Source organism: Marmota flaviventris, chromosome 13, assembly GCF_047511675.1.
Source record: "Marmota flaviventris isolate mMarFla1 chromosome 13, mMarFla1.hap1, whole genome shotgun sequence".
In the NCBI taxonomy this organism is placed as follows: domain Eukaryota; kingdom Metazoa; phylum Chordata; class Mammalia; order Rodentia; family Sciuridae; genus Marmota; species Marmota flaviventris.
In genome coordinates, this window is record NC_092510.1 from 95,949,672 (window position 1) to 95,971,903 (window position 22,232).

Genomic DNA, 22,232 nt, shown 5'->3' on the forward strand with positions numbered 1-22,232 from the left:
CTGCCGCCGCCTGGGCCCCGGGCCCGGCCCCTCCCGCGCCGCCCGGGCGATGAGAAGCTGCTTCTGCGTGAGACGGAGCCGGGACCCGCCGCCGCCGCAGCCGCCGCCGCCGCCGCCCCAACGGGGAACAGTTAAGTGAGGCCGGGCGGGCGCCGCGGAGGCTCGGCCCGGCCGGCTCTGCCTGCCCCGGAGCGGGCGGGCGGGCCGCGGGCCCAGGGGCGGGCGGGCGGGAGGAGCCGGGCCGCGCTGAGGCCTGCCGGCTCCGTGCCCGGCCCGCCGCGGGGACAGACCGGGCGGCCTCTGCCGGGCCCAGCGCGCGCCGCGGCTTCGCGTCCCCGGCCCGGCCTCGCGGCGGGAGGCGGGAGGGAGCTGGGGGACCGGGTGGAAGCAGCACCCCTGGGCCCGGCGCAGGTGAGGGGCCCACCTGGCATGGGCTGGGCACAGTCGCTTGACCCGCCAGGCCCGGGGTCCGGCTCTCTGCGGTCACGTGGGTGCAGACCAGAGTGCACCTGACCCTTAGGCATATTCTGGGGCGTTGGCCTGTGTGACCTGGGCGCAGCAGAGAACATTCACACCTAGGGCACCTGTGTGCGAGGTGAGATGTCCCGCTTGGGCGCTCCAGACCCAGAGCACCCATCCAGAAGGGCATGCTGATAAGCACCCTGCAGTTGCTCCAGTGCAAGTGAGGCACCAGGGCCAGGGGCTGGGACATAGGACCAGGGAACATCAGAACCTAAGAGACAGGCATGGAGAACAAGGTAGACCCAGGATCATCTTTGTCCTCTTTGTTACCAGCACACAACTGTTCCTAAATCATCAGCCTTTCTCTCCACTAAAGATGCAGCTTCTATCCCCTGTCCTCCAACAGCCTGTTCAACAGGGCACAGAGGAAGACCACAGGAAAGCATAAAGCAAATGGCTGTTGCCCCTTCTTCTGCTCCCTGCCCCCACCCAAGAACCAGAGGCCCCTGGATTTCAGCCACAAAAGCAGACAGCAGGCCAGCTCCTCTTTAGGGGCCTTTGTCTCTGGTGGTTCCTTCTCAGTATAATCTCATTGTACATTTCTCGACAGCTGGCTGGATCTCATCTCATTTTAACAGGGCTAGCAAATCTTATCAGCTGCACCAGAAAAGCCTTAGAAAAGTTAGAAGATAAGCTCTGCATAGATCCAGACTAACTGAAAAATCTTAGTGTACTCGAAAGGTTAGTTACAAGAGCTGGTGACACCTTTCTCGCTGGAAATCTTGTAGGGTGCTTTGAGGAATTGTGCCATGCTCAGAATATCTAAGTGGAGCCTCTGAGAAATGGGGCTTCTGCAGGGACCTGGGCAATACCCATGTAGAGCAGTTGATGTGGCAGTGACCAGTTCCTTAGAACCTAAAATCATGTAATCTATATTTTTTTGTTCTTTTCCTTTTTGCTTTTAGGTCTCTGATGTAGGCTAAAGGCATTTTCCATACCCTGCCTGTGTACTGCTGGTGGGCCTTCTCCACTTCTAGAATATTGCATCATGGTTAAATGCAAGGGCTTTAGAATTAGACCTCAGGCTAAGTCTTGACTTTCTTATCTACTGTGTGTAATTGAGCAAATTAATAAGCCTTTCTGAGTCTAGTTTCCTCATCTGCAGAGTGAGGCTAATGTCTGTGTTTTATTTTTATAGGATCATGGTGAGTTATAAAGTATTGCAAGAAAAATTTAGCTCAGTACCTATCATGTGACAAGCAATCAATAAAAGTTGGCAGTTATTATTAAGTGTTTGTTAATGGACTGATCCAAAGAGAAGCTCATTTATTTATTTATTTTTAGAGTGGTGTGTTTTTGTTTGTGCGCTCCAGACCCAGAGCACCCATCCAGAAGGGCGGATTATTTCATTCTTATCATTAGGAGTTAATGGTATTGTAGAGTGAACACTGGGTTTGGGTTTGTATTTCAGACTATCTCTGGGACCCTAGGTGACCCTAGGGAAGTCAGGGAACTTTTCTGAATTCCTATTTTCTTAACTGTAAATATGACTTACAAATAAAATCTACCCCTAAGGGAAGATTTGAATGAGCTAATGGACGTGACTGCACTTGGCCCTTTCAGAGGTGGGGGTCCTCATGAAATTTAAATAGTATCCAGCAGTAGGTTCCGGTTCTATGGGTCTAATACTCAAATAATTTATTGGCAATGACTGGACTATCAGCAAAAGAATTCAGGAATGTCGTGGCTTTGTATGTGTTACAAAACTCGGCCATGTGAACTCTGAAGGCCTTGGAAGAGGTAAGGGAGTTCTGTGGCCTCTCTGCTTCGGAACCCTAGGGGCCCTGGCTGCAGCAGGCTGGAAGTGCTCTTTGCTTCATGCCCAAAGAGCGACGTCCTCACCGCACTGCAAAGTAATGGTGGTGTTGGAGTGGAGCTTGGGAGGTGCCATTACGAAGATAACAAATGACTTCATGGCTGGGATGTCTTCAGGCTGAGGGCACTGGTTGGTGGCCGTGGCTGAATGAGCAGAGCCTCCTTTGCCAGTCAGGCAGTGAGGGGTTCCTTGAAAGAGCTGCTCCTCCCAGGCTCTTCTCCCTCTCCCAGGCCCTCCTGGCCAGTGAATCCCTGGCCTCAGGGCTCTCCTCGGCCTTCTGCTCCCAGGGCCACTGTTGGGAGTTGTGATTTCCCTGTGTAGTGTGTACTGCTTGCAGTGGCCTTGCCTGAGTCAGATCTCTCTTCAGCTGCCTGGGAAGCAAGGCCACTGCGGGGTGTGTGTGACATTACCTCCCTTGTTGGGGACATCCTGTGGACATGTGTTTGGTTTATTTGACACGCTTCTGGCAAGATGTGGAGCTCCTCCAGGCAGAAATGTGAGAGCCCTGTGGGCTTGGAGCCCAGGCCGCACACAGGGGCCTTATAGCTCCAGGTTCCCCAGGACGGGAGAGCCACCTCCTTGCTGTGGCTGGAACCTGCCTGAGGTTGTTCTCTTGCTCTTTGTATGTAGATATACATCTACGTGCACACACTTGCTTAAAACATGGATGCTGAGCAGTAGCGCAGAGTCTTCAAAAGATCATCTCCTTATCCTTCAGAAGAAAGTCATAAAGGGGTTCTTAATGAGCCAAGTTACCTGGGTGTTTATGACAATGCTGATTCCCGGGTTTCAGGCCTAGACTCTTGAATTAGATTCTCTGGGGAAGGAGCCCTGGAACATGCAAGTTTAACAGACTCGTGGGCTGAACTTATATTTGCTGAAATTTGAAAACCACAGTTCTGGATACTTTCTAAAAAATTGTTAAGGGGCTGGGGATGTGGCTCAAGCGGTAGCGTGCTTGCCTGGCATGCGTGCAGCCCGGGTTCGATCCTCAGCACCACATACGAACAAAGATGTTGTGTCCGCCGAAAACTAAAAAATAAACATTAAAAAATTCTCTCTCTAAAAAAAAAAAAAAAACAACAATAAAAAATTGTTAAATGCACACGCCATAAAATTTGGCATCTTAGCTATATTTAAATGTATGGATCAGTGGCAGTAAGTACATTTCACACTGTTGAACAGCCGATCTCTAGAACTTTTTCATTTTGCAAAACTGAAGCTCTGTACCCCCTAAAACTCCCCATTTCCCTTCCCCTTGGCTCTTGGCAGCCACCCTTCTGCTGTGTCCCTCTGAGTTTCTGACTCTGTGCCTTCCTGAACAGGCAGGACCATATGGATTTCACTTTTTGTGACTGGCTTGTTTCACTTAGCAAAATATCCTATACCGTAGCTTGGGTCAGATTTTTTCCTTCCTTTCAGAGGCTGACTAATATTCTGTTGAATGTGTCTTCCAGGCTTTGTCCCTCCACCTCTCCACAGGTGGGCGCTCCAGTTGCTTCCATGTTTTGGCTATGAACACAGGTGTTCCAGTATTGCTTTGAGACCCCACTTTCAATTCTATTATATGGAAATTTTATTTTTTATTTTTTGGGGGAACTAGCACACTGTTTTCCATAAAATGATGGCTGCCCTTTTTGTTTGTCAACAAGCTTCCCCATTTTTTCCACGGCTTTGGCAGTAGTTTCTTGGTGCTTTGTTTTATTTTTTGGTAGTGGCTGTCCTGATGGGTGTGAGGTGAGAGCCTGTGGTTTTGCTCCTAACTTGCATTTCCATAATGACTAGAGGTGTTGAATGTCTTTTCATATGCTAACTGGCCATTTGTATATCATTTTGGGGGAAATGTTTGTTCAAGTCCTTTGCCCATTTTAATTGGCTCATTTACTTATACACAATAGTAGGATTCATTGTGATACCCATGTATGCCTGTCACATAATGTGGCCCATTTCCTTGCCCAGTACTTCCCCTTTCACTTCTCTCCTGCTTCTCTCCAGTCCTCTATTCTACTGGCTTCCCGTCTATTGGCAGGAAAAGCCTCTTTTCTCCCCTTTCTTTCTAGCATCCATAGATGAGAGAAAGTCATGACTTTAATTATTTTGGATAAATACTGAGTGGAATAGCTGGGATGTATGGTAGAGCCATTCCTTGTCTTTTGAGGAACTCAGAATACTTGACTTTCTGTTATTTCATTCCAGTTTCATCTATTTCCTGCAAATGATGATCTAAATTCTTTATGGCTGCATAAAACTCCAGTGTGCATATACATCACATTTTCTGCGTCCCTTCATCTGTTGATGGGTATCTAGGCTGATTCCAGAGCTTGGCTAGTGCAAATTGTGCTGCTATAAACACGGATATGCATGTGTTGTGGAAGTATGCTGACTTTAATTCTTCTGGGTAAATACTGAGGAGCAGGATAGCTGGGTCATATGGTGGTTCCATGCCTGGTCTTTTGATGAACCTCCATACCGATCTCCATAGTAGTTGTACTAATTTACAACTATAAATTGTATAAGTGTATAAGTGTTCCTGCACACTTGCCAGCATTTATTATTATTTATATTCTTGATAGCTTCCATTCTTAGCTGGAGTGAGATGAAATCTTAGTAGTGTAGTTCTTTTTTTTTTTTTTTTTTTTGTACTCAGTATTGAATATAAGGGTACTTAACCACTGAACCACATCCCTGGTCCTTTTTATTTTTATTTTTTTGAGACAGGGTCTCGCTAAGTTGCTTAGGTCCTTGCTAAGTTGCTGAGGCTGGCTCTGAACTTCAGATCCTCCTGCCTCAGCCTCCTGAACCTCTGGAATTATAGTCATGTGCTACTGTGCCTAGCTAGGTGTAGTTTTGATTTGCATTTCCTTGATTAATAAGGATATTGAACAAAATTTTCACATATTTATTGGCCATTTGTATTCCTTCTTTTGAGAAATGTCTTTTTAGTTCATTTGCCCAATTATTAAATGAGTTATTTGTTTATTTCACATTACGTTTTTTGAGTTCTTTATGTGTTCTGGATATTAATCCTGTGTCAGAAGAGTAGCCAGCAAAGATTTTCTCCCATTCTGTAGCTTCTCTCCACACTTCTAATTGTATCCTTTGCTTTGCAGAAGAATTTAATTTGATGTCATTTCATTGATTAACTCTGGGTTTTATTTCTAGAACTTTAGGAATCCCATTGAGAAAGTCTATGCCTGTACCCATGTTTTCTTCTAACAATCATTTGCCCAATTTTTAGTTAGTTTGATTTTATTGTTGAGCTGTAGGAGTTCTTCATGGACCTGGATAGTAATCTCTCACGAGATATAAGATTTGCCAGTGCTTTTTCTGATTCCTTGGGTTATCTTTTTAGTCTATTGATTGTGTCCTTTGATGCAAATTCTAGATGATTTCTATACATTGTAACCCTGTTGAGAACACCTTGTCTATTATTCTATTATTTTTTTAGGGGGTGACCAACTCCAGCCCGGTTTGGTTGATGTGCCAAGGGTCATACAGGGGTAGGTGTCAGCTGGGATTGGAGCTGGGTCCATCTAACTGCAAAGACTGCCCCCCTCCTCCCCTCAGCTCTGCCTGCTATTCTGCCCGCTGTGCTAATAGCAGACAGAGGAGGCCTCTGGGTCAGAAGGAAGTGGCCTTGGAGGGAGCGGTGTTGAGCTGGAAGGCCTGGGACTCTCTTCCTTCAGACCACTGGGGCACCTATAGGTCTGCATCATTGCTGAGCTCTTAGAAATGGCAGAGGGGGGCAGATAGGTTGTGAATTTTATTTATTTTTTATTTTTATTTTTTTGTTCTTTCAATGTTTCAGCACCTGTCTGGCTGGGCAGTTGGTAAAAGTCTGTGGAGGTGGGAACCTGGCCCAGATTCTGAATGGTGGGGTGGGTGTCTGTAGGGGAGCAATTGTGCCTTCTTAGCTGACCTAAGATGGGAGGGAAAGACTGGGGGACTCATTTCGAGACTGTTCCATGAAAGGTCACCTTCAGGTTGGTTCTATTCATTCATCATTCATTAAACACTTAGAAAGTGCCTACTCTTAGGTGCTTACATTTTGGACTATGGACCATCTGTTTCAGTGTCAGCTGGGAGCTTGTTAGAAATGCAGCCTCTTAGGCCCCCAGACCTGCTGTCAGTGTCTCTGGGGTGGGGCTTAGGAGTGTCTGTCTTAACAGCCTCTCCAGGGGACTCTCACGTGTGCTACAGTCTCATGACTCCTACTACTGAATGCAGTCTCGTCCCCCTCCATCCCTGCTCTCCCTAGACATCTGTGGACTGCTGTGTGCCAGGGAATGTGGTGGGTGCATGGAGGTCAGCTGCATTTGGAGGTGTGGTTGGGACATGCACGTGAAGAGAGCCAGCCCATTTGCCTAGAATTGAATTGACATCATGGAACTTTTACTCTGCGGACACTGGCCATTAGGACAGGAGTGTGACTTATCTTACAGTACTAAATACATCAGGAACCATTGCCCTTGGGGCCTCCTAGGATGGTTTCATTTGTAGGGCATCTGTTTCTGTTGGGGTCCTCCTTTTTCCTGCTATCCAGGGGACAGTGTGGTATCACCAGGTCAGACCTGGACTACCTCATTTGCAGTGATCTTGAGCAAGTCAGAGTAGGGATTCACATGCTCTACAGGATGGCGCACCCTCCAGCCGTGTTCCCTTGCTTTGGTCAAGTTGGGCTTGTATAGGGCAGGGCTTGGGCCAGGGCAGTGCTGTCAAACTTGATCCTGGATTTACTTTTCGAGAGGGAATTCTGGGATCTAGAGTTGCACTATATGGGCTGATGCAGCCTGAGCCTGGGACCTGCCTCACATAGTTTATGGACTCTAATCATAAGATGGTTAATATAAATCCAAACATTGGTCAGATTCAACTGATGTGTTTAGGTACCAGATTCTTCTATTAGAAGAAACAGAACAAATACTGCTGGGATGGGAGGAGGTGCTCATAATTGTTAGTTTCTTAGCTGGAAAATTCTTTGTGATCTAAGAGAGCCTAAAATTATATTTACTTCAGTTCCCCAATGTCCCAGCAGCCCATGGCCTGAAGCCACCTGAGAACCAGAAAGCATGTGTGAAGGATTTGACTTCTGGCTGGTCAAGAGGTCATCTGTCCAGGTCAGAGTGCAGGCAGTGCTGGGTGCCTGCCCACTGCTGCAGGCGCCTGCTCTCAGTCCGCAGCCTCCTGAGGAAGTGAGTCTTTGCACCATTGCCTCAAGGAGGTGGCCTGGTTGTGTGTGTGTGTGTGTGTGTGTGTGTGTGTGTGGCGGTGCATGTTGGTGAAGCCTGGCCACTGGTTCCTTCCTTTGAGGCTATGCCATGTCCTCTTGACCCTTCTTGCGAATCTGTCAGGAGAAAGGTGCTAGTACTCTTGAGGCACCAAAGGGGACGAGGACGAGGATTCCTGCAGACCATCGCTGCAGCTGGGAAATGGGCCGAGAACCTCCCCAGGACACTGGCTGTGGCAGCAGTGTTTGCTGGGACAGCCCAGTCCTAGTGGGAACCCTGCTCTGTGTCCTTCCCCAGGGTGAGTTAAATTTTCATTCCCTTACCTCCCCAGCCCCGCAGGGGATGGCAGTTTAAGTCTTTGGTGCCCTTGACTTTGGATTTCAAGCAAGCTGATCACAAGTTCATCCTTCTGTAGGGACTTAATTAACCCACTGGTTTTGTCATTTCAATTACAGTAGCCCGATTTGACCTACCCCCCTAATACTTTGAAATCACTCTCCTCAAAAGTTGTGCGGTCATGCCTTTGGCCCTGGCAGGCTGCTGGCCCTGCTTCTGAGCCAGCCTCCCTTGCGCAGCAGGGAGGCCCGATGCCTCCTTTGAAGGCAGCACCCCTGCCCCCTGCAGTCATTGCCCCCCGAAAGCACTTTAAACTCAACCCACACCCCGCTGCTGGGAGGGCCTCGGTGGAGAGAGGGCTGCGTGTTGTTAGTTGGGTTTGGATTTCAGTACTGGAGTTGATAGAATGAGATAAACCCAGGCTCACTATGGCCGTGGAAATTAAACAGAGATGATATCAAAGTTCCCCAGAGTTTTCAGCTGTGATACAGTAGCTTAGTTTTCTCCCAGACTGGGGCCGGGAGGCAGGCCTTTGATTCTGAAACAATGTTCAGCATCAGTGAAGCCCTGCTGCTGACTTTTAGGGATTAAGCACACTGTTGTGGTAATTCTTTGATCAGCTACAAGGGAGCAGTGTGCTGGCTGTGTGAAGGGGCTTCATAGTTAAAGTTCATTTCTCTGTGAACCTGGGATGACAGCATTGGTGAGGTGCTGCAATGCTGGCATGAGGGCCTCCCAGCGCTGTTGGCAGCAGGGCAAGCAAGAGCGGGCAGCAGGTTCCTCCCGGCCAGTGTACGGTATGCATCAAACATGGTGTGCCGGGCAAAGTGCACCGTGGATCAGGTAAACCCTCCTCATCTTGCCCAGTTCATGCCACACCTATGCGCACATGATCAGGCACACACCCGCTCATGCCTTGGGGTAGAACCTCTTGATTAGACACAGAACAGCTGCCTGGAGCTAAGCTTTGCAGCCCCCAGCTTGCAAATGTCTTTGCAGAGGCTGTATGCTTACTCAGGGTAGAGGTTGGTTGGGGATTGAGACCAGATGACCCCTAGGCTAAATTAGGACAGCTCAAGGTCAGTGTCACTATGATCTGGAGCAGAGCAGATGGGACCCTCAGTGCCCCACCTTCCTTCTTTCCTTGGCCTTTGTTGAGGACTGACTTGGATTCAGACCTGCTTAACACTGAAGTTCTACTGTCTTGCTGTTCAAAACACTGGGTCCACTTTTGCTTTCCCTGTAGAGACCCTCCTTGCGCCACAGCTGGATGGCAAGGTTTCCCAGTGGGCTCCCCTGCTCCTGGTTGGCCCCGCAGCTTGTGGCTGGTAATGGAGCCCCTGTGTGCTGTCGATCCTGCATGCACCAGGCCGTTCATCAACCTGTTCCCTCCTGTGCTGTGCTCGGATCTCCCTCATTAGGCCTGAATTTACCTCCATCCTACACAAACATGGCCTTAGCTCATTTTTATTGTTGTAAATTATTTATGAGGGGAATGTTGAATCTTGAAACTGAGGTGTGAGGAAAATTAATCCCATGTTACTTTTATCTTTCTGTACTTTTCTCCCCCTTGCTTGACTTATTGAGCTATGGCCAGAGAAAGAAGAGCTTTGGCATTTTAAAATATAATTAGTGTTGAAACTGCTTTTCCAATTGGGCGGGTCGCTGCTCTCTGCGCACAGTGCAATGGAAAGCAGGCCAGACCAGGGAGGCCATGTCTCTGCAGCCGCCATCCCTGCAGTGTCTGAGAACTCAGGATGCTTCCTCTCCTGTAAAATAGGGAGATAACATGGCCCGGTCACATCCCAGGTGTGATGTGAGCATCAACTGAAAAGGAGCCTGGGAAAGTTTTTTGAGGTTTGCAAAGTGCTGTACAAACAAAGCAGAGGTTTTGTGCAGTCTTGGTGTCACTGGATGAGGAGCTGCTGCAAGTAGGCCTAAGGATTTGGTGTTTTCTCCAGTATCGCATCCTGCCAGGCAGGTTAAAATTGGTCTTAAACACCCAGGCTCCCGTGTCCCCCACCCCTCAGATTCCATGTGCAGGCTCACATCCATCCTTCTTCTTCCCCTGGCTGCAGCCTGGCCTGCGACCCTGGGCTGCAGAGGATGCACGGTGCCCTCCCTTCTGGCTGGAGGCTCAGCAGCTTGGGCAGCGTGGAGTGCTAGTTAATAAATGGCCTTTTGTTAGGAAGGTCAATTGAAGTGACGGTGGAGACGCTGTTAAAAGTAATCTGCAGTCAGAAAATATGTAATTCAGGGCAAGCTGCTTTGAGCGATGGCCTCTGCCTTGGATATCTTGGGCGTTTCTCATTAAAAGCCTCCTTGGCTGTGGTGGGGCTTCCTGCACCGGCGAGTGGGCCGCAGCCCCGCACCCAGGGCGGCCATTTGTCTCTGTTGCACAAAGGCTGCCTTGATCCCCAGGGCACCGCAACTGGTGGGGAAGGGGAGAAGGGCGGGGGCGTGCGGCAGGGGCCTGCTGTGTCTGCGGCCCTGCAGGCTGGCCAGGCCGGGCTGCGCGGACGCCCAGGCTCCTTTGTCCGCCCCAGCTGGAGGCCGCCTGCAGCCATCTTGGAGGCTGCTGGGCCCGCCCGGTGCATCTTGGGAGACCGCCTCCTGCGGTTGGCAGCGGCTGCGGGTGACAGGGGCGAGCGGGCGGGCGAATCCCAGGCCTCTGATGTATGCTCACCTTGGCCCCCCACCCCACACACCCCTTTTCTTTCACCTTCCCTCGCTCTGATAGTAGAGGCAGTAGTGTCTTAACAAACAAGTACCCACGTGCTCTTTATCAATCCTCAGTGCGGTAGTGAGCACTGGCAGAATTCCTCCATTCTGTTAATGAGTCGTTACTTTTGCAAAGCACTTTTGGTAACTGACAGCAGGTACCAGTATCATGTACGCTGCAGCAACGTCGTTTTCACCTTCCCAATAAGACACGATTTTTTGAGTGCAGACTGTTTGATCAGTGCTTGTTTTGAATCAGGCAGCTACAGATATTTAACTCAAAATCTGTATTGGGGGCCTGCATGCATAGCCACTCAATAAATATTTAATGCCTACTGGATACAGGAAGCACTAACCTTCGTGCTTTATGCAGATAAACCTGCCTGGTAAATGAAATTTGAAAATAGGAAATGATGCAGTATGGTTTCTACCCCTGCCCTAGACTTGGGCAACTTTATCAATGTATTGGCAAGTCCGTTTCTGTAGCTTTCTGTGGGTTCCACCGGTTGCGTGTGTGACTTGCATGCAGCATTTTGACTGTTCCTAATTAGCAGCCTGCAGTCATTTCTAGTGGTCCCCTGTTCTTTCTGATTTTCTTTTCCCTGCTGCTGTACTGGGGGGTGCAATCCAGGTTTTCGTGTATGCAAGGCAAGCACTCTACCATTGAGCCAACATCCTTCAGCCCTGCCTTTTCTGATTCCAGGCTAAGAATGTTCCTCCTACCTGCCTAGTTAGGCAGGGTGTTTGGTTTTCTTTTGAAGTAGTAACTGGCCTTAAGAGAGCTGGCAGAACTATAGTCAGTGGAGTTTAATTGTTACAGAAGGAGGTGGAATTTAACTTGCTCTTTTCACTGCTGCTTCTTTAAAAGTACTTAAGTTCATTTACATAAGGTGTTGCCTTCTTTATTTGCTTTCTGGTGCACTGGCCACTTGGACTGCCTGAGTCCAGTGCTGTCCACGCTACACCTGTCTTCTCTGGCCCTGTCAAGAGGCAGTCTGCAGCAGCAGAATAATTCCATTTTCCCTCCCTTTCACCAGCAAGAATTAGGGTCATTGTCAGTGTTTAGCTTTGAGTAAGTGCCCACGTGACCTGGGGTTAAACACAACAAAGGGATCTGCCAGTCCTCTAGGGGTGGTGCTGCCTTTGTTTCTGGCCAGTCACTCTGGGTCTGTTGCCCCAATTCTGCCAGTCTCATCTACTTTTTTATTAAGTGCCCACTCCATGTCAGGGACCTTTCCAAGCCCTTCTTTTACTTTGATGCTCTTAGTTCTTGCACCAATTTTCAGAGTGTAAGTATCATGACTCCATTTTATAGTAGAGAAAAATTGAGGCTCCAGGAGGTTTGGCTTCTTGCTCTAGGTCACCAGCTAGAATGTGATAGAGCCTGAACTCAATGCTCTGCCTTTGCCCAGTGCCCAGAACACTTCTCTGTATTTGCAAAGCTGCTTGCATGTTTGCAGAGCTCAGCCTCGGCACGGCACGGTAGAGGCAGTGCGCTTGGAAGCCTACACCTCCAGAAGGAGTGAGCAGAAGGGAGGGAAACAGAGGCTGTCGTTAGACATAGCCACGTCTGAGCGATCCTCAGTGGAGCTGCTGGTGTCTGTTACAAAATCAGACAGCTGGACGGTGGAGTTAAGAATGATGTGCTTTTGGGTTTGAGTCGAAATTTCCTCCTGGGAGCAGGCAGGGACAAGCCCTCAGTTTTCAAAGCTCACTTGAGGAGAGCAGAGGCCAGAGGTGATTGAATTCTTGGTCTGAGTGAAGGGTCAGCCAGCTCAGGTGTGTGGCGTGTGGCTGGGGACAATTGCCGTGTATTAGGGTTCTGGTTGCTGAGACTTTGTGTTGTTTGTCTTAAACACTGAGTTTGAATTCTGTGCTTTCTTTTTCTTTTTCTGAACCAGGACCAATCCACCATGCCTGAAGTCAAAGACCTTTCGGAAGCCTTGCCAGAGACGTCCATGGACCCCATCACGGGAGTCGGGGTGGTGGCTTCCCGGAACCGAGCCCCAGCAGGCTATGATGTAGTGAGTCAAGACACTAGTTTGTACACTTTGCTCACTGATTCAGCAAATATTTACCTCCTGTGTCCGAGATCTTCTGATCCTGTGTGTAAGATGTGCTTCTTCCCTCTAGGAACTTAATCAGAGGTGGGAGACCAGTGCCAGTGGGAGGGCTCTGGGAATGTGCTGGTTTGGGAGTCAGAAGACAGAGCCAGTCAGGGCTGTATCCTGGCTTTGGCTGTGGCTGAGTCATTTGACTTCAGTGATGGTCATTTTCACCTTCTGAAAAATTAAAGGGTTGGGCTCACTGATTTCCAAAGTCACTTCTAGTTGTGACACTTCATGACAAGGATCCAAAACTCTGTGAAAGACCCTGGTGGTTGTCATACATGTATAAATGCTACAAACGTGTTGTCGTACGCCGTATGGCTCTTTGCAGTTCACAGAAATGTCCTATCCGTGAATTCTTTTAGCTCTCTGAGTCCCTGGAAGTCTGGGAGAACACACAGTTTTGTCTCTGCTTTGTCAATTAGAACTTAAGCTCTAAGAAGTGAGGTGACAGAGTCCTTGTCCTTGGATATGGTGACTAATCAGGACCAGACCTCCTCCAAGCACACACTTGGTGGAGCACTTGCTTTGCCCCACACCTCGTGCTGTGCGCAGCAGTCCCATACGACAGGACTGGCCCTTCTGTTAGTTCAGTGACAAATTCCCACACGGGTGGAGCTTAAAAAGTGCAGAGTGACACCAGGGGGTTAATGGTGAATGTCATCCTGTGTTTGAGATTCTAAGGTGATCTTATTTTTACTTCCTCATTTTGTTTACACTTTATTCTTGTACATTAAAAATGTATATCAAGAATACATAAAAATAGAAGAGTGCTGGTCTCCTTAGCCAGCACAGAAAAAAACACCTCATGTGATTAGGTCAGCATCCTACGTCCTGGGGTGGGAAGGCCCAGAGGCCTGGTCCTGAAGAAGCCCTGAGTCCCGGATTCTTAGTCTAGTGCTGTTGGCATTTGGGGCCAGACAGTCCTGCAGCTCTGTGCTGTGGGACTCCTGTGCATCACAGGAGGCTGAACGTCCCTGGCCTCCACCCAGTCCAGGGAGTAGCAGCTGCCACTCTTCCCCCAGTGGAGATGATCAGAAATGTCTCCAGATATTTCCAGATGATCCCAGGAGGAGGGAAGGGTGGGTAAAATCAGCCCAACTGAGAACCGCTGCAGTCACACAGGCTGTGCCAGGTGGGTCAGTGTGGATCGGTGCAGGCAGAGGGGCCTGTTAAAATGCTCCACATCACTTTCCCAACTTTTCAGAATGTTTTAAACATTTTAAAAGTGAAAGAACGAGGGGATCTTTTTTGACAAAGGTTTGAGGGTTACCTGCTGCCTGTCTTCAAAGCCCTGTTGGAATGTATAACTTTCCATAAAGTAGAACCACTAGGTATGGCTTTTGCCATAAAACTTTTAGGAAAGCTAATACAAATGTTTCTGATTTGAGAAGCCGAAGTGTCTTTGGATGAGTTGGATGGTGAATCAAGATAGGCTGAGCGCTCGCCCTGTGGGAGGATGGGCCCTGGGGTCCCTCTCCTGGGAGGCCTCTGGGGAGCTTGAACACTGGGCCTGGCTTGCTGTCCTGCTGTGGCTCCCCTGTTGATCTGCATCTATAACATTCTGTTGGCACCTTTGGGGTCATCTTGAATGCTTGGCTAGTGGGTGGCAGATGGCCTTTGATGGTTTGGTTTTCTGAAAGTCTCGGGGAGCCTGACAGGAGCACAATCCATCCCTATCATTTTCTCCTAACATCTAGCTCAGGGCAGAAGAGCGCGGTGTCAAATGAATAAAATTAATAAGCACATTTCATGATCATGATGTACCATGCATTTTAGTGGAAGGTGAGCAGGGCAAGGGGCTTGAGCTAGATCGCCTGGTAATTACCCAGCCTCCATGCGCGGCCAAGAATGGAGATGTCTGTGGGCTCCCTCTAAGAGGGAGAGGGGTGGGAGTTGTCTTTTTGTTCTGGTCTCTTTTCAGAGAAGCATCTTGTTCCCCAGAGGACTGGCCCCAGGTTCAGGGGGATGGTGGGGAGGGCCCAGGGAGAAGGGGTGCTTCCCCATTCTTCACATATGGAGTTTCATATGAAGTTGTGGAGTTTGATAGTGACTGTGCGGGAGGAACCCTGAGGAGGTCCAGAGGACGAGGGTGCCCTGCTGCCGATGGTGGTGAGACCTCTCCCTGTCTGTCGCATGGGCCTCAGGGTTAGCCCACTGCACAGGTATATTGAGCACAATGACCCTGAAGTCCTGCGAGTCAGGCACCCGAGGGTGGCCGGCCCTGTCACACAGCTGCTTTAAAGTGGGTTTAGGCACCATTGCTGCTTGACATTAAAATTGCCAAAGGTTCATTTATAAAAATCTAATTTAATGACTTCACTTCCCTTCCAGTCAAGGGTAGCTTCTTAGGTTAGGAGGCTGGGGACTATTTGTTAAACTTCTCAACTTATTGTCCCATTTCTGTGGTCTTTTCTGAAATGGCCTCCTCTTTGTGTCCTGCAGCCACACTCTCAAATCTGGGAATGACTGGGGCTGATGTTCCATGCTGTCAGGAGTTGCGTGGGTCTTGTGGTTCTGGGATGACCCAGCACCTGGCCTCATGACTCTCTGCTGCAGGTGCCTGGCATTGACCAAAGGCAGCGCGTGCCATTTCATCTTACGGGGACGGGGAATTTTGGAAGGATTGTAATGCAGTGAGAAACACGTCATGCTACAGCTTATCACCCAGAATAAAACTTCTAATTCCAGGCCACTCTGGGATGTCCTGTGTCTCAGGGGCATCGGACTAGACCTCACTGAGGATCACTGTGGGGCATATTTCCTGTATTCCCAGTGACATGTCTTACCTTTTACATACACTCATGAATGCTTGCAGCTCAGACCAACGTCACAACATTGTGTGTGTGAGGTGGCCCTGTACCGTCATACCTGTGAAGCCGCTTTTCCATGTTGCCCTCACTTTTGGTAAAAATGTGACCATCCTTTGAAACCCAGCTCACACCATTCCTTGGAGAGACTGTTTGTTAGCGGTGCTCTTTGACACTCTACTTGGCTTCACAGGTTTTATTGGCCACCTACTGCTGTACAAGACACCAGAAGTCCTGTATTCTGGGGCATTGGGCTCCAGGAGGTGAAAGGTCAGAGATGAATGCAGACGGATGAGGCCAGGTTACAACAGAGTTCTGAGCCATACTGAGGAACGTGGTTATTATTCTGGAGGGTTAGGGTCAGTGAAAGATTTTAAGGAAAAAAGGTTCTTAGTCAAGTTTGTGTTTCAGGAGTTCACAGGTAAGTACAGCAAGGAAAATGGTTGGAGAGGATAGATGTTGAGGCAGGTGGGTGAGTTTGGAGGCTGTTAGGGCAGAGAGAAGATGGGGCCTCACGGGGCAGCTGACAGTGGCAGTGGAGAGAGGTAGAAGATCTGAGGGAACCAGGCACATCATCTCTGAGTGCTGGCCCTGGGTGCAAAAGTGAGGAAAGGGAAGGGTCAGAGCAACACAGGGATCCCTAACTGGGCAGCTGGGTGGACATGGGTGTTCTCTGTTGAGACAGGAGCGTAGCCATGTGGGTGGGGTGGGGGAGGGAGAGAAGCGGGGCTGTCTTGGACGCCTCAGTTTGACGTGTTCGTGCGCCATCCAGGCGGAGCCCTGGTCCTGAGGTCTGGGGAGAGGTCTGAGGGTCATTCTCATATAGCAGGGACTGGGCACAGCCGGCCTCAGCCAGGGAGGGGCTGGGGAGCCAGGAGATACTGTGTCGTGACAGGGTCACATCGAGTCCCACAGATAATCATGGATTGAGGATGGGCAGAGCAGTCTCAGGAGCAGGGCTGGGTGGACTTGAGGAGTGTGGGGACAACACTGAGGAGTGTGGGAGGCCTTGAAGGGGAGGAGGCGGGAAGGTGGTGCCAGAGGATGGCTTGGCCTCCTGGGCCTGTCCCTGGCTTACAGGTGGTCGAGTGTTGAGCAGGTTCAGTGAGGGAGGGGCGTGGACCCAGGAGAGGGAGGGGCAGAGGGGTTGGGACCAGGGGTCCAGGAGATTATGTTTGGTTAGCTTTTGCTCCATCCTGCTGCATGGGCTGGGAAGCCATCCTCGGGTACGGCCTCTGAGACAGATAAACCCACACAGGCCCATGGGGAGAGACCCTTAGAAAATGGAGACCTCTGAAAACACAAGTTAGTTGAGCTGTGTCTTCAGTTTCAGATCAACAGAACATTCAGTATATGCTTGTAAGATATTGGATATATTATAAATTAAAATGTCACCCACCTGGGGACCTATACAACATGCCCACGAGTGATTAATGGCTAGACTGTTGGACCAAAGAGGAGCCTCTGAATTCCAAGGGTAGGTGGTCGCCATGGGACTTGGTTTCCAAGGAATTTTGTAAACATTTTCCAAATCATCAAAATCTAATGATGGCTCGAGCGCTTAAGACTCCACCCTGTGAAAATCATACATGTCACCAGAGAGCCCAAACCTGAGCTGTTCGTCCTCTCTTCTGAGAGGCGAGGGTTGCCTACACTCCCTCTGAGTGTGACTTTCTTTGTTGTCCTTAAGTAAATCTTTACCTGTGCTATTGACTCCCTCTGCAGTTCTTCCTATTAGGACCTGAGATTCCCCCACTGTCCTCCCTTCCTCTGGTGACATTCTGGCCACGCACCGTATCCATGGGCAGCGTGTGGACAAGCTGTCAGTGCTTTCCCTCCCTCCCTCCTCCTCCTCCTCTCCCTTCTCCCTTTCTTCCAACAGTGTTGAAACTAATTAGGCAATAAAACATTACTTAAAACTGTTGGGCCTACATAATTTATATATGCCCAACATGTATTAGGAGTTTTCTGGAAAATTGGAGTTTCACATGCTTGAACAGTAAGATGGAAGGGGTTGTGTTAGTTAGTTTTTGTTGCAGTGACAAAATATCTAACACTGACAACTTAAACGGGAGAAAGACTTCTTTGGGTTCAGGGCTTCAGAGGTTTCCGTCCATAGTCTGCTGGCCCATCACTTTGGGCCTGATTTGAGGCAGAACATCATGGTGAAGGGCATGGTGGAAGAAAGCTGTGCGGTTCATGGCAGTCAGGAGAGAGAGAGAGAGAGAGAGCGCAAGCAAGTGCAAGCACACAAGGAAGCTGTCAGGAACAAGAAGTGGGCTTCCAGGGCATTCCTCCAGTGACCCACTTTTTGCAGAGAGGCCCCATCTCCTATAGTTCTCCCACCTAATAATCCACTCGGCTGTGAATCCCTCAGTGGATTAATCCATGGGTGAGGTCAGGGCCCCCAGGATCCCAGAAGCCCCACTTCTGAACATTGCTGTACTGGGGATCAAACCTTTGAGGAACACTTCATATCCAGACCTCGACAGGGGCTTTGGGGGCACTAGGCAAGAGCAGCGCCTCTCTGGACCAGTGGGCTGGGTGGGGAGCAATGCCGGGAGCTGACGGAAGGGTCCTAACCTGCCAAGGAAGGCCTGATTTTCTCTTACCAAAGTAGGCAAAGAAAAACAAAACAAAACACACAACCACTCCCTGTTGAAACAGGCTCCGAGCGGCTTGTGTTTCATGTGGTGCTCAAGGAATTAAAAAATCCTGAAGAGCTCAGGAAGACGGTGGCAGTATCTTGTTAAAAGCATATGATAGCTGTCAGTGGAAAATGTGTGCGCTGGTCACCGCTGTCACATGGTCTCTGGAAAGCTGAAGCTGGTGGGGGGCCATGGGCAGGGCAGGAAAACCCCCCTGTTCCTCGTGGCCAGAGCCTCAGGCTGCCGCCCTCCTGTCTCCAGCCGCAGGTGGCAGAACCAGGGGCAGCAGCTTGTTCCTGTGGCTCTGAGAGCCGTTGGCCAGGGCCAGCCTCGCTACAGAAGTAGCCAGGACATGAGTCCCGCCTCCCAGATTGGTTTATTTTCAGAACTAGAGCTTGTTTTGATAAAAGGCACCAGGTGTTCCTCCTTTTTGTTTTGATAGAAAATACATTAGACCGAGATTTACTGAAAACACGGAAAGTGGTTTCACGACCGCCCTTGGCCTTTGTTTCCTGTGGCCTGAATTAGCAACCCGCTGTTAACTGTCCCATGTTTCCCCTCCTTGGTCCCCCTGGTCCCACTGAGCTTGTCCCCAGGGACGAGCCCCCCTGGGTGGAGTCCCATGCCCCCTCAGCACAGTGTCAGCGTCCAGGGGAGCCAGCGTGCTACCCGACCTCTTGACTGTTCCCTCAGAAACCGGGTTCCTCTGCCTGCTTGTGGAGGAGCCGGCCTGTCTCCTCCAGGCTTCCCTCCCCTGCACCAGAGTGGAACAGAGGCCTGAGTTCCCACTGAGGACTCACAGCTGGGTGAGTGCCGGGCCTGGTGGGGAACAGCAAAGGGTCCCCGTGTCCTATTCACTATTTAGAAAGGCTTATAACAACAAGGCCTCAAATAATTGAAGGAAGAGAAGAGGAGTTGGTTTAACTTCTCTTTTTTAAAAATTCAGCTTTTAATTTTGAGCCACTGGTAGACTTCTGTGCCCCTTAAGGAGTAGTGCAGAGTTGTCCTGTGTAGGCTTTCCCCCGGTGGGGACATCTCGCGGACTCTAGTGCAGTATTACAGCCGGGCCATTGACATCGTGCAGTCAAGACATAGAATATTTCTGTCCTAAAAGATGCCCAGGATTTTGATTTTCCTCAGGTGTGGTGTGGCCGATAGATCAGGGAGCTAGTTCCTTACTCGGTTCCAGAGTGGACATGCCAGGCCACGCGGAGAAGCACCAGTGTGGGGCAGAGGCAGAGGAAACCAGGAGAGCAGGGGCAAGAGCCTCTGTGGCGGTTTGCCTGGGACAGGCAAGGCAGGAGGGCCCGCCAACCCAGGGCTGTCGAGATTGGATAAGTTTGGTGGGCTCTGGGCTGCAAGGGTGGTCCCTAGTGTCAGGTGTCTGCCCCAAGCTGACACAGGCAGAAGAGAGGGTCCAGGACTCCAGGGGCCTGATGCAGGAGGCTGCAGGAGGCTGATGGGAGTTTAGACCTAGGATTGGTTGGCTTATAGGTCAAAGGCACCCAACAGGACAGGCAATAGCAAGTCCCTAACTGCCTCTAGGGACGGATGAGCTGATGGGAAGAGCTGGTCCCTCCCTGGGTCTGCAAAGCCCCAAGGCATCGAAGCATCATACGGAACATGGAAAAAACCATAATATGGTTCCCATCACCCAAAGGATCCCTCATGTTGCCCCTTTAGTGCCACACTATACTCCCATCCCCACCTCCTCTGTAACCTGATCATCACTAATCTCTCTATCCTTTGGTCATTTCAGAAATGTTATATAAATAGAATTATACCTTTTGGGATTATTAGCAGTTTTTCAAAACCTCTGAATAATTCTCTGAAAAGTCATCCAGAGAATCTATTGCATGTATCAGTAGTTGGTTCCTTTTTATTGATAAAGCTATTCCCTAGTACATATGAACCATAATTAGTTTGACCATTCTCCCACTGAAAGACATCTTGGTTGTTTCTAGTTTGAAGCTATTATCAATAAAGTTACTGTAAATACCCATTTACAGGCTTTGGTATGAACCTAAGTTTTTATTCCTCTGGAATAAACTGTTCAGGAGTACATTTGCTAGATAATATGATAGTTGCATGTTTAGTTTCTTTTTTTTTTAAATGATAAACTACTTGCCCATGTGGCTATAAAGTACAAGTGGTACAGTTTCTCCATATCTTTCCAGCATTTGTTTTTGTCTATATATATATATATATATATACGTATGTGTGTGTGTATTTCTGCCTTTCTGACAGGTATCAATAACTCATTTAGTTTTAATTTGTGTTTTCCTGGCAGCTAATTATATTCTTTTTATAAGCTTCTTTGCCATTTGTATATTCCTGTAGATTTTCTCCTATTTTTTTCTATAGGTTTCATAATTTTACATTTAACATCTAAGCCTGTGATCCATATTTTACATGATTTTTTATTGCTTCCTTTTAAATACCTTTGGAAGGACCATGTATGAGAAAGGCAATTTTCCTTTTTGTTTTAAATTCTAATTTGTTATATATGACAGTAGAATGCATTACAGTTCATATTACATATAAAAGCCCAATTTTTCACATCTCTGGTTGTACACAAAGTAGAGTCACACCATTCGTGTCTACATATGTGTACTTAGGGTAATGACACCATCTCATTCCACTGTCTTTCCTATCCCCATGCCCCCTCTCTTCCCCTCCCTCCGTTTGCCCTATTTTCCTACCCCCATGCCCCCATCCAACCACATTATGAATCAGCATCCTTAAATCACAGAAAATATTCAGCATTTGGTTTTTTGGGATTGGCTAACTTCACTTAGCATTATATTCTTCAACTCCATCCATTTACCTGCAAATGCCATGATTTTATTCTCTTTTAATGCTGAGTAATATTCCATTGTGTGTATATACCAAATTTTCTTTATCCATTCATCTACTGAAGGGCATCTATCGAGATTGATTCCACAGTTTAGCTATTGTGAATTGTGCTGCTATAAACATTGATGTGGCTGTGTCCTTGTAGTATGCTGTTTTTAACTCCTTTGGGTATAGACTGAGGAGTAGGATAGCTGGGTCAAATGGTGGTTCCATTGCCTGTTTTCCAAGGATTCTCCATACTGTTTTCCGTATTGGCTGCACCAATTTGCAGTCCCACCAGCAATGTATAAGTGGGTCTTTTCCCTTATATCCTCACCAACACTTATTCTTGTTTGTATTCTAAATAGCTACTATTCTGACTGGAGTGAGATGAAATCTTAGAGTAGTTTTGATTTGCATTTCTCTAATTGCTAGAGATGTTGAACATTTTTTCACGTATTTGTTGGTTGATTGTATATCTTCTTCTGAGAAGTGTCTGTTGAGTTCCATTCCTCATAGAAATAGAAAAAGCAGTCATGAAATTCATCTGGAAAAATAAGAGACCCAGAATAGCTTAAACAATCCTTAGCAAGAAAAGTGAAGCAGGAGGCATCACTATACCAGACTTTAAACTATACTACAGAGCAATAGTAACAAAAACAGATGGTATTGGCACCAAAATAGACTTGTAGAGCAGTGGTACAGAATAGAAGACACAGAGACTAACCCACATATTTGCAGTTATCCTATATTAGACGAAGGTGCCAAAATGTACATTGAAGAAAAGAAAGCGTCTTCAACAAATGTGCTGGGAAAACTGGAAATCCATATGCAACAAAATGAAATTAACCCCCTATCTCTCACCATGCACAAAGCTCAACTCAAAGTGGATCAAGGACCTAGGAATTAAACCAGAGACACTGTGTCTAATAGAAGAAAAAGTAGACCCAAATCTCCATCATGTTGGATTAGGCCCCAACTTTCTTAATAAGACTCCCAGAGCACCAGAATTAAAATCAAGAATCAATAAATGGAATGGATTCAAACTAAAAAGTTTCTTCTCAGCAAAAGAAATAATCTGTGAGGTGAATAGAGAGCCTACATCTTGGGGACAAATTTTTACCTCTCACACATCTGATAGAGCACTAATCTCTGGGATATATAAAGAACTAAAAAAATCTTAACACCAAAAAAACAAAACAAAACAA

General features: G+C 48.3%; 1 protein-coding gene across 3 annotated transcripts in view; it reads left to right on the forward strand.

The window, feature by feature from the left end:
- Mvb12b (multivesicular body subunit 12B) overlaps positions 1 to 22,232 on the forward strand; it is a 169,629-nt gene continuing 147,397 nt past the window's right edge. For all 3 annotated transcript variants that reach the window (XM_071600962.1, XM_071600961.1, XM_071600963.1), the window contains exons 1-2: positions 1 to 130; positions 12,525 to 12,647. In XM_071600962.1, coding sequence (XP_071457063.1) covers positions 50 to 130; positions 12,525 to 12,647 — 204 coding nt within the window. In that variant the 5' untranslated portion in view covers positions 1 to 49. The remainder of the gene's footprint in view (positions 131 to 12,524; positions 12,648 to 22,232) is intronic.